A 13,106-nucleotide genomic window follows, 5' to 3' on the forward strand; every position below is an offset into this window, starting at 1 on the left:
GGGGTCAAACCTAAAGCCGCCGGTGTCTTGCAAGGACTCGTGGAACATGCAGCTCCACATTAGCTGAGGTTCCCTACCCCTGAGCTTCACCAACATGCTTCACAGTGAGAAATTCACTATATTTTCTCAAAGGACATTTGAGTGACAGCGATTACAACAAACACATGATAACAAAAATACTTTTGGTATTACATAGGACAAATGTGAAAAATTCAGCAAACATTAAAGTGGCCTGTGGTGAGGATAAAAAAGCTGAAATAAAGCCCCTAAACAAGAATATTACTAATACTTCCAGCATGCAACTACTTTAATCCTTGGTCTCTTGGTAGAACCACAGCATGCAGACACCTTGGAAGTGTCAGACAGGGGTCTAAGCTCTAAAAAGCCCCATTCACATCAGCATGTTGCGCTAACGCCTTTTTTTTGGCGGAATTGGCGCGTGGCAGCATTAGGCAGCCCTTTCACTTGCCCTACGTGCAAAAGACACACCAAAAAAGATTTAGCATATTTTTTGGGCAGTTAACCTCGTAATGATTTTGGTGTGCTTTTCTTTCGCAAGTTTTGTCTGCTAACCGTGTTTGGTATGCCATTGAGAACTAATGGCGCTGTAAGCGCGATGCACATTTGGCTGCATTTTTCCCATGTTCCTGGAACATGCAGGTGTGAATGGGGCCCAAGAGAGCAAAGATTGAGGTTGCCACCTGCCAGACAGGAAAGTATCAGTATTCTTCTTTTTTTTTTTTTTTTACGGGGTACCATTATTACAGCTGGATCATGCTATACATGGGTTCGCTATAAACAATGAAATTAATTTACTAAGAGGCAGGTTGATTTACTAACATGAACCCTTTCAGTGATATGTTTGGTACAAATTCTATCAGAAAGTATAAATTGCAGAACTCTACGCACAAGACTAATCCATAACATTGCTGATGAAACACAGTCCAGCATCAGGGAGACACCACAATCAACACCGTATCCACGTTTAAGAACAGATGGCATAGCTGAGCCAGAGATGAGTCAATCAGAATGGATTATATAGAGTAGCTTCTGTCATAAGCGCTTATGTAAAAAGATTCATAAGAGCAACATTGTACTGTGACGCATGTAGACCAATCATGGATCAGCTTTATATATATATATATATATATATATATATATATATATATGATATATGTGTATATATATATATATATATATATACACATACACATATATACATATGTATATATATATATATATATATATATATATATATATATATATATATATATATATATATTAATATATATATATATATATATATATATATATATATATATATGTGTGTGTGCATATATATATATATATATATATATATATATATGTATATATATATATATATATATATTTATATATTTATATATGTATATATATATATATATATATATATATATATGTATATATCTATATATACTGTATGTATATATATATATATACATATATATATATTTATATATTTATATATGTATATATATATATATATATATATATATATATATATATATATATATATATATATGTATATATCTATATATACTGTATGTATATATATATATACATATATATATATTTGCAGAAATATCGTGTGTTATGATTGTTGCCATGGGTTACTGCAGACAATTTTTTCTTACTCTGCTGTTGGCCAATCAGATAATATTTTTTTCAAGTGAAGGTACAGGCTCCTACTGGCAACCCGGACACATTTTATGTTCTCAGATAGGCCCCTGATTGTAAATGTAGCTAAATAATTGTTGAAAGCAAGACAATTACTTGCAAAATGTTGCTAAGGAAGGGTTCATGTTTCAATAAAAACTCCTATACCAACACCGCCCTAATCTTTTCTAAATCAGCATAAACCAACAGCCTAGAGCTGCACGAAAAATGAGAATCACAATTTTTTTTTGCTTAGAATAAAGATTAAGATTCTCGCGCCGCAACATCATCTTTCACATTATACAAAAAAATTGGGCTAACTTTACTGTTTCGTTTTTTTTAAAATCATTAAAGTATTTTTTTTTTCTCAAAAAATTGCATTTGAAAGACCGTTGCACAAATACAGTGTGACATAAAATATTGCAACAACCACCATTTTATTCTCTAGGGTCTCTGCTAATATATATATATATATAAAATGTTTTGGGGTTCGAAGTAATTTTATAGCAAAAAAATTTTAACTTGAAACCAACAAGTGTCAGAAAAAGGTTTAGGGGTAGATTCACATACAAATAGATCGGCGCAGCGTATGTGAGATACGCTACGCCGCTGTAACTTACATTAGGCCGGTTCGAATCCCCAAGGAATTTGCGCTGTAAGTTACGGCGGTGTAGTGTATCTCAAGCGGCCTGACGGCGCGGAATTCAAATCGGCGATTAGGGGGCGTGTTTCATTTAAATGAAGCGCGTCCCCACGCCGAATGAACTGCGCATGCGCCGTCTCTAAATTTCCCGCCGTGCATTGCGCTAAATGACGTATTTTTTTAACATAGACCTGACTTACGTACATTCCAATTCACGGACGACTTACGCAAAAAAAAAAATCTAATTAAACGCGGGAACGACAGCCATACTAAACATGGCAAGTCTAATTATACGCGAAATAGCAGCTTTAACTATACGCCGGAAAAAGCCGACTACAGACGCCGTAAAAAAATGCGCCGGCCACTCGTACGTTCATGGATCGTCGGAAATAGCTAATTTGCATACCCAACGCGGAAAACGACATGAACGCCACCCAGCGGACGCCGAAGTATTGAATCTTAGATCCGAAGGCGTACGAAGACGTACACCTGTTGGATCTAACCCAGAAGCCGTCGTATCTTGTTTTGAGGATTCAAAACAACGATACGACGCGGGAAATTTGAAAGTACGCCGGCGTATCAGTAGATACACCGGCGTACTCGCTCTGTGGATCTGTCCCTTAGTCTTTAAGTGGTTAAACCTCCCTCATTTACAGACTGACGTCATTCTTTTGACCTAAAGAACAAAACGTTACAACGTTGTCGGCTTGAGCAGAGAACTCTGCATAAAATCTGGAAAATGCTTTGTTAAGATCGCGAGGGGAACATAATCACAATCTTGATTCTTAACGATTAATGTGCAGCTCAACAACAACCCCCATCCATCCACCCAGGTGCCTATTTATCTTTTAACTGCTCCAACAGTGGCAGGAGCAGGGTCCCATTCAAGTCCTATGGGAAGTTCCTGCACATGTGAGGGCAGCACTAGGCTGTGGCTGTAAATACCACAGGAGGTAAGTAGGCCCCTTGGATGGGGCATGGTGGGGGGGGGGGGGTAGTTTATTAGATTTAGCTTAGGTTTTATTAAAGCGGTGGTTCCCCCTTAAAAACAACTTTTTTTTATTCCACTGGCCCCCCACATTCCATCACGATTAAGGCTATTATTTTTTTTTTCATGCTGTACATACCTTATTACAGCATCTTCACCCGTGCATCCAGGTTGCGAGTCCCGCGGGAGTGGGCGTTCCTCACATGTGTTTGATTGACATTTTGCCCAAAAACGAGCTCCCCCCCCCGTCGCGTAAGCCGCGTCACGATTGGCGAAAGGAGCCGAACGGCGATGCGCAGTATAGCGCCGACTCGCCGTTCGGCTCCTTTCGCCAACCGTGACGCGGCTTACGCGACAGGGGGGAGCTCGTTTTTGGGCAAAACGTCAATCAAACACATGTGAGGAACGCCCACTCCCGCGGGACTCGCAACCCGGATCCACGGGTGAAGATGCTGTAATAAGGTATGTACAGCAGGAAAAAAAAAATAATAGCCTTAATCGTGATGGAATGTGGGGGGGCAGTGGAATAAAAAAAAGTTGTTTTTAAGGGGGAACCACCGCTTTAAGTGAAATTGTGCTTTAAGAGTCATAGTGATGTACAATAGCTCATAGTAACTAGGCTTCCTAATCACAACACGCCCTGAAGTGTTTGCATGTTCTCCTTGTGCCTGGGTGGGTTTCCTCCGGCTACTCTGGTTTCCTCTCAGACTCCAAAGACATGCTGGTAGGTTATTTGGCTCCTGTCTAATTTGGCCCTAGTATGTGCGGTTAAAGCCTTAGATTATAAGCGCTTACAGCAAAGGATGGTGATAATGTAAAATATGGAAAACACTGTGTCTGGCTATATAAATACTTATAATAATAATCATTTCTGATTGGTTAATGGCTTTTCTATTTTCTTTTAGAATAAGTTTACAAGACTTCAATGCAAACACCTCCAGCAGCCTGGCTAAGCATCAGAGGCTTTGCCGCCCAGAAATAGCTGTATGTGCATTCGACAGAGGCAGCGATAAACCCTCTCAAAGGAAGAGCTTAATATGTACATACATATGCATTATTTACAGCAAGCAAATGAGAGCAGAGCCTGAGGCTCCGGCTACAAAATGGAACAGACATTACGGCACTGACATGCTCTGCGGAGCCAAGGCACAGGGAAGTGTATACGGAGGAGGCGGCGGTGAGGCATATGTCAGGCCATTAGAGCCTTCACTCCTGCTTTCTGCTGAAATGTTTTTTTTTTTTTCTTTTTCTCAGGAATGAATTGGAACAGGCACATAAATGAGATGAAAACCAAGCAATGCATCGGTAAGGTGGATAACAAGAAAACGCTTCACGTCCAGCAAACAGAACATTTCGATTTAATATCTCGGCCTTGAATAAATGATCTGACATGGGTTTCAATCCCTGATCGATCATAACGTGACACACAAAACGCCATGCTTCTTAGTAACCCATGAACTGTAGAAACTGGTACCAGCAGTTGCCCGTGGTGACCAGCAGGTGGCGCCCAAGCCTTGACAGTCTCATTCTACTTACTTGCACTCCCTGTCTTCTAAGTCGAAGTGAGGGTTGAAGTTAATGGCGATCCTCTGGTACTTTTCAGGGGCTTGTATAATCCACTCGCATCTCTGGGATGGGTAGTAGGTTGTAGGATATCCAGGGGAGGTTAGGTAGTGGGCTTCCTTTACTTTTATAGTATCACCACATTTATCTGCACGGAAAAAAAAAAGAGATGCAATCAGACAGATCTGTGTAATTGTGTATTTAATTGCCTGCTCTGATGGCTTTTTTCCCCCCCTCTCCTTATACCATTTTTGTTCTTGTCTGGGGAGGAAATGATTTAAATGTTAATGCAGTGAAATGTCAACCACTAAACCTGCGGTTTGAATGGAGTGATTTTCGCCTTAATTGGAAGCCATGATGTAAATTAGATAGACACCACAACTTAATAAGTCTTGCTTCTCTCGGAAAGCTACAGCAGCTTTGCAGCCCCTTTCAGGACTAGATGTGCGGCAGCAGCGACCATCACATCTGGACACTTTGCAGGCTTCAGATCACTGCTGAGTAGTGTAATCTTATTAGGTGACACGTTTAAGTGGCTATGCACTAAAAAGATACCCTGTGCCCCCTACCCTGACTTTACATGATAAGCCTTTGCTGAGTCACTAAACATTAGTGTCTGTTTTGGCTCAAATCAGTTCCACCCTTTGTCCATCTCATCCAGACAACATGAACAGCCATTGTTCAACATTGCAGCCCATTTGGTCAAGCAGATAGCAGTTTTTTTTATATATTTTATCCCAAAAAAAAAAAATAGTCAATCAAAGTCTAACATCAGATTCCTAGCTGAAAATTCCTACATAAAAACGAAGGATGGGCGGTATAGTAAATGCACACATTTATTCACACATTTTGTGCACACGTGCCCTAAAATTCCTCTTGCTTTTCTTGGTATGTGCAATACATACGTATATGCACCTATTTGTCTGTATATGCACATACGTGCGTAAAATACAGATTTTATTTTTTATTTTTTACTGATCAATACGCAGCACAAGTTTATGCTCCTGTGTACAGACTCAGTAAAAACAACGGTCTGCATTTAGAGCAGTACAACAAGATGTCTAATTGCCTAAAAACGTGGTGTTATAGGCATCCACGTGGAAGAGGACAAAAAGTGACCATTTATTTCATCAACATTCTTCAAATAAGGATATCTGTGCATTTTTATTAATATAACTGTTTATTTAAAGTGATTGTAAAGTCTCATTTAAAAACAAAAAACAAACATGCACAGAGGAGCCCGGATCCTCCTCTTCTCGGGTGCCTCTTTGCTGCTCCTGGAACCTCCCACATGTTGAGTGCCCCCATAGCAAGCAGCTTGCTATGTAGGGCACACAAGCTCAGTGTTCATTCAGACACGGAGCTGCAGTTTGGCCCCGCCCTCATCTTCCCTGATTGGCTGACTGACTTTGATTGACAGCTGCGGGAGCCAATGGCGCTGTTGCTGTGTTTCAGCCAATCAGGAGGGAAAGTCTTGAACGTCCGAGGGATTCGTAGACATCGCTTGACAGAGATGGGGCTCCGGTAAGTATTAGGGATGCTGGGGCGTGTGCTATACACAGAAGGCAATTTACTAAGGGATAAGGAACGTGCTTGCTTTGCAAAGTTAAGTTACCCTTAAAGTGGTTATAAAGGCTCAAGGTTTATTACCTTCATGCATTCTTTGCATGAAGGCAAATAACCTTCTCGGTCTTCCCCCCCACCAGCCCCCTAACACTTACCTGAGCCCCATCTTGATCCAGCGATGTGCACGAGAGCCTGGCTCTCTCCGGGGACTCTGCCTCCTCATTGGCTGAGACAGCAGTAAGAGCCATTGACTCCCGCTGCTGTAAATAACAGCCATTGAGCCAATCAGGAGAGAGAGGGGGCGGGGCCGAGCCATGGCTCTGTGTATGAATGGACACACAGAGTCGCAGCTCAGAAGCGAGCCTGCTTGGGTGCCCCCATTGCAAGGTGCTTGCTCTAGGGGCACTCAGCGTGAGGTAGGGGCCAGGAGCACCAGTGAGGGACCTGAAAAGAGGAGGATATAGGCTGTTCTGTGCAAATCCACTGCATGGAGCAAGTAAGTATAAAATGTTTTTTTTTTTTTTTTTTTTTTATAAGAGACTTTAATATCACTCTTTTAAGGATTTCTCTGATGTAAAGAGTTTGACAATGGCTTCTCCAATTTTGAAGGATTGGGGGCTTCCAATGTGATTCTCCCTAATCTGGCCATAATAATTTACAACTCCCCTTACTTGACAAATATTCCAGCTACGTGAAATTACACTTTTAATAAATAAATGTAAGATAATGGCATGTTTTAGCAGTTATTATATTTCAGTGTGTGTCTATAGAGACATTGCATCTTACAAGCGAAATTTTTATATCAAGTTATGCCCTAGGAGTTGCTAAACATCCATAATTGTCTACGAAGTACTCTACAGGGAGCATGTGACCAATGAAAGAGCTATTTGATATGAGCTTATTAATGAGTTAGTAGCCTCCAGGTTGATTTTATACACTAAAGCTAAATTCGCTGTACAAATTGTAATTTTGAATAATTATCTCCAGTGTCCAGGCACAGTGCAGTGTCGCGAGTCCCTGAATGACTGCATCTTTATGTCATAGCGGTAAAAATTTAAAGAAAATGCACCAAATTCAATGACATCCCATCAATAAATCCTTTTTAAAAAGCACAACGAATTCAAGAAGTAAAAGTCATTTATGCAGTCTAAGTTCAGTTATTGCTGAATCATTCAAAATATGACACCGTCAGCTTTGTGGAGATTAAAAATATATTAAATAAACTAATTAAAATAACTAAGTAGTTCCATGGACTAATTAGAGCTTGTTCACACAACTGTCTGCAGGCTGTCATAATCCTTTCACATTTTGGTACAAACCCAGGGAAGAGACAGAAGCAGAGAGGAGTAGGACAGCATAGAGAAAAGGAGAGTTCTTTAAGTAAGATGGTATTTTCTGTCCCCATTTAACCTGTCTTAAGAGAGGCAGCAGACAAACGTGAGCGAAAAGTGGAACGCACTGTGCTCTCCCCTGATGCTGCGCTGAGGTTGGTTTCTGTCAGGCTCAGAGGAGACAAAAAATACATCTGCATTGGGAACACTAGGTTTTTATGTCGTCCCAGTCTTGTCCTTTTCATCAGCCCTCCAGGGCCAAAGCCCTATAGCAGCCTTTCTCAACTTTTTGTTACCCCAAAGGAACACTTGAAATAACTTTAAGGTCCTAAAGAACCCCTACTAAAATTCCTTATATCTACAGTCCACAGGACATTGGGGTGAACAATAACTTGTGCATACAGAAATAAAGCATGTGGTGCACATCCACCCAGGGCTGCTCTATACAACAACATTTTTTGCAGCAATATAAAATTAAACAAGGCTGGAAATAATGCAGACCATGAAAGATGTAGTGCCCCCCTACATTGGTGGTCAGCACAGTGACCCCTTACATTGGCGGTCATTTCATTGACCCCTTACATTGGAGATCATTGTAATGACCCCTTATATTAATGATGAGTTGGAGAAGGCCTCCTTACATTACAAGGGGACGCCCATTACACTGGTGATCAGTTGGAAGTATGGTTCTTACATTGGTGATCATTTCAGTGAGCCCCTATATTAGTGGTGAGTTGGAGAAGGCCTCCTTACATTGATGGTCAATAGAAGGGGACGCCCATTACACTGGTGATCAGTGGGAAGTATGGTTCCTACATTGGTGATCATTTCAGTGAGTTGGAGAAGGCCTCCTTAAATTGATGGTCAATAGAGGGGGGGGGGCACTACACTGGGTATCAGTAGAAAGTATGGTTCTTACATTGGTGATCATTTCAGTGAGCCCCTATATTAGTGGTGAGTTGGAGAAGGCCTCCTTACATGGATGGTCAATAGAAGGGGACGCCCATTACACTGGTGATCAGTGGGAAGTATGGTTCTTACATTGGTGATCATTTCAGTGAGCCCCTATATTAGTGGTGAGTTGGAGAAGGCCTCCTTACATTGATGGTCAATAGAAGGGGACGCCCATTACACTGGTGATCAGTGGGAAGTATGGTTCCTACATTGGTGATCATTTCAGTGAGTTGGAGAAGGCCTCCTTACATTGATGGTCAATAGAGGGGGGGCACTACACTGGTGATCAGTGGGAAGTATGGTTCTTACATTAGTGATCATTGTAGTGACCTCTTATATTAGTGGTGAGTTGGGGAAGGCTTTCTTACATTGATGGTCAATAGAAGAGGGGCCCCATTACACTGGTGATAGTGGGAAGTATGGTTCTTACATTGGTGATCATTGCAGTGACCCCTTATATTAGTGGTGAGTTGTAGAAGGCTTTTTAACATTGATGGTCCATAGAAGCCCATTACACTGGTGATCAGTGGGAAGAATGGTTCTTACATTGGTGATCAGTAGGAAGAATACCCCCCCCCCCCCCTTTAAGCCTCGTACACACAACCGAGTTTCTCGGCAAAAACCAGCAAGAAACTTGCTGGGAGATATTTTTTTGCAGAGGAAACCGGTCGTGTGTACATTTTCGTCGAGGAAACAGTCGAGAAACTTGACGAGCCAAAAAGAGAGCAAGTTCTCTATTTCCTCGACGGGAATGGAGAAACTTGCCTTGTCGAGTTCCTCGACAGCCTAACAAGGAACTCGACGAGGAAAACGATGGTTCCTCGGTCGTGTGTACAAGGCTTCACAGATAGCTAAAAAGACCACTGGTGTTAGTCTTAAATTACCTAAAAGACAGAAATTGCTTAAGGAACCCCTAGCTAACTCGGGAGGAACCCTGATTGAGAAAGGCTGCCCTATGCCACGAACATTAACAAAGCCTTAGCAAAATGCTTAGGATGAACACACATGGCTCCTTTTATTACTGATAAGGCTTTCTGTTTCTATATCCTGCTCCCTAATAGATTCCCTGTGGAAAGGGAAATAGCATCCCTGGCTCTCAGCGTGAATTTCTAAATGTACAGATTTTTATTACAGCAAAACCAGGTCAATTGGAAATGAAAAGAATATGCCCATGAAAAATGCATACAACTTGCTGTAGCAGCAGCAACATTGTAGATGTCTCCTGTCATGAATTAAAGTAAGAAATATGAGTTTCATTACCAGTGTTTGTTAAGCAAAGTGTTTTTGTGTGTCGGAGGGTACACAAGAAGGGGGTAATTGGTGTAATAAACACCCAGGGCTGGGATAGGATGAGGAGGGGACATTGGGGCTGATGAATGCACAAACTAAAGGTGAAGTCAAGAACAAGCCTCTTGGTTCAGTTTATTGTTTTTTTATTATTATCCTATAATAGCTCTATCATATTCCATGGCAGTTTACAGCAAATGTAATACATCTTTGAAAATACAGCACACAGAGATAAATGGATCCTAAGCTCAACTCACTAGTATGTAAAAACGTATAAGCCAGAACAGTCATTATTTTCTGCCATATGACTGTTATTTTTTTTATTTTATTGACTGTGATTGTAATAATAACAGTATTTAGTGCAGCCTTTTTCAACGCTTTTACATCAGAGGAACCCTTAAAATAATTTTCAGGTCAGAGGGAAGCCCTGCCATATTTAGTACATTGGAGGTCAGTGGGAAGAATGACCCTTATATTGGTGAAGAATGACCCGCTTACAGTGGTGGTCAGAATGCCCCTCGTACGCCGCGTACACACGGTCGTTCCAAACAGATGAGAATGGACCGAGGTTCAGTTTCATCGGTCCAAACCGACCGTGTGAACGGCCCATCGGTCTGTTGTCCTTCGGACCAAAATTTTAAAACTTGCTTTAAAATCGAACCGATGGACCGCTGACCGATCGGTCCAAACCGATGGTTAGTACACAAAAGCATCGGTTCAAATCCTGCGCAGGCTCAGAATCAAGTCGACGCATGCTTGAAAGCATTGAACTTCGTTTTTTTCAGCACGTCGTGTGTTTTACGTCACCGCGTTCTGACCCGATTGGATTTTGAACTGATGGTGTGTACACACATCAGACCGTCAGGCCACATCAGCGGTGAACCGATGGAAACGGTCCGTCGGACCATTCTCATCGGTTTGGAACGACCGTGTCTACGCGGCCTGACAGTGGTGGTCATAATGCCACTCTTAAGGTCCATGCCCATTGGCTTAAAAATTGTTGCTTCTATAGGAGTTTTGGATTTCGCCTGTAAGAGCACCTCAATGTCCACACATTAGGATGATTAGAGACATATTTTAGGCTCAGCGTTTAGAGGCTGATTTGATTGGAGCTTTCTAATATAAAAAAACGCTAAACTCTCCTAAACTCGCCCAAACTGTGTACAAAAACGCTCTATATGAGCCAAAAATGCTCTATATGTGCCAAAAACGCTCTATATGATCGTTTTTTTTCTGCCAAAGGAACTGGATTGCTTTTTAAGCCCAGTGTGCAATGATCAATGGTATTATGTCACTGGGTCTGCTTTGTAGACACCATCAGACTGCGGGTCAATTAAGCCTCGTACACACGGCCGAGGAACTCGACGTGCCAAACACATCGAGTTCCTCGGCCAGTTCAGCACTGAAGCCGCCGAGGAGCTCGGCGGGACGAGAGGTCCCATAGAACAACGAGGAAATAGAGAACATGTTCTCTATTTCCTCGTCGAGCTCCTCGTCGGCTTCCTCGGCCGAAAGTGTACACACGACCAGTTTCCTCGGCAGAATTCAGCCAGAAACTCGGTCGGAAGCTGAATTCTGCCGAGGAAACTGGTCGTGTGTACGAGGCCTGAGCCACAGTCCAAGGAACCCCTAGCAACCTAACAGGAACACTGGTGGAGAATAGCTGGTATGTGTACAGTATATATATTTAAGAGTATTAGCTATATATATAAATATATAAATCAAAGCCCTGTAGCTATGACATATCTTCTTGGCAAATAAGCTAATGTAAGCTTATGGATCCTATAGAACAGATATCAATAAAGGATCCTGAAGATTATGTGAAGTGTGAGGCCTCGTACACACGACCGAGAAACTCGACGGGTGAAAAACATCGAGTTCCTCGTCGAGTTCCTTGTTAGGAACTCGACAAGCTTGCTTTACGTACACACAGTCACAGCCAAAATCTCCTCGTTCTCAAACGCGGTGACATACAGCACATACAACGGCAGGGAAAGTTCAATTCCACTGGCTAAACTCTTGGGGCTGGTTTTGCTAATTTCATGTGTTTGCGTGTTAAATAAAAGTTTGGTAAGAGACGATTTGCCCTTTTGAGTCTGTTACAGCTTTAAAAATGTGTTATCTCCATTACAAATGCTACTTTTACTCCCGTCTCATACTTTAATCTGAGCAAGCGTGGGTTTCTTAGCATACAGACGTCCGAGTTTCTCGTTGAAAACCAGCCCGTCGAGGATCTCGACGAACCAAATCAGACTCCCGTCGAGAAAATAGAGAACTTGCTCTTTTTTTGGCTCGTCAAGGTTCTCAACAGTTTCCTCGACGAAAATGTACACACGACCGGTTTCCTCGGCAAAATAATATCTCCCAGCAAGTTTCTTGCTGGTTTTTGCCGAGAAACTCGGTCGCGTGTACGAGGCCTCAGTCCCCGTACACATGACCGAGTTTCTCGGCAGAATTCAGCCAGAAACTCGATCGGAGCTGAATTCTGCCGAGAAACCCGGCGTGTGTACACTTTCGGCCAAGGAAGCCGACGAGTTCCTCGTCGAGCCAAATAGAGAACATGTTCTCTATTTCCTCGTTGTTCAATGAGGAAAGTTGGCTCGCCGAGATCCTCGGCGGCTTCACACAGAACTCAACGAGCAAAACAATGAGTTTTGCCCGTCTAGTTCCTCGGACGTGTGTACGGGGCCTCAGAGAAGGAAGGCTAAAGAGAAAGAAGAAAAAAAGACTATGCCAAGAAAAGAAAAATAATTTTCCTAGAGAATATAAATTGAAACCTGATTGGTTGCGTTGGGCAAAGTCTCAAGTCGCAATTTTAATAAGTCTTCCCCACAGTATCCACTCCAGAAGCATATGTAGGAAGATATACTTCCAGAGCACAAAGGAGACTGATACAGTTAGTCCCTATTAAAAGCACCTTCTGCTCACAGCTAACAGCATGGAAAGGGGGATCTGGCAGGCGCTGACATAAACCAGTGTTGGTCCCAGTCACTTGACACAGTCACTTAGTACAACATTCAGCCACAATCCTGTACCAAGCACTGCTGTCTAATCTGTGACTTCTGAGACAGTGACACCA

General features: G+C 42.0%; 1 protein-coding gene across 2 annotated transcripts in view; it reads right to left on the reverse strand.

The window, feature by feature from the left end:
• NRP1 (neuropilin 1) overlaps nucleotides 1–13,106 on the reverse strand; it is a 215,887-nt gene that overhangs the window by 196,815 nt on the left and 5,966 nt on the right. For both annotated transcript variants that reach the window (XM_040352638.1, XM_040352637.1), the window contains one exon: nucleotides 4,863–5,037. In XM_040352638.1, coding sequence (XP_040208572.1) covers nucleotides 4,863–5,037 — 175 coding nt within the window. The remainder of the gene's footprint in view (nucleotides 1–4,862; nucleotides 5,038–13,106) is intronic.

The sequence above is a fragment of the Rana temporaria genome, chromosome 5, assembly GCF_905171775.1.
Source record: "Rana temporaria chromosome 5, aRanTem1.1, whole genome shotgun sequence".
NCBI lineage: Eukaryota > Metazoa > Chordata > Amphibia > Anura > Ranidae > Rana > Rana temporaria.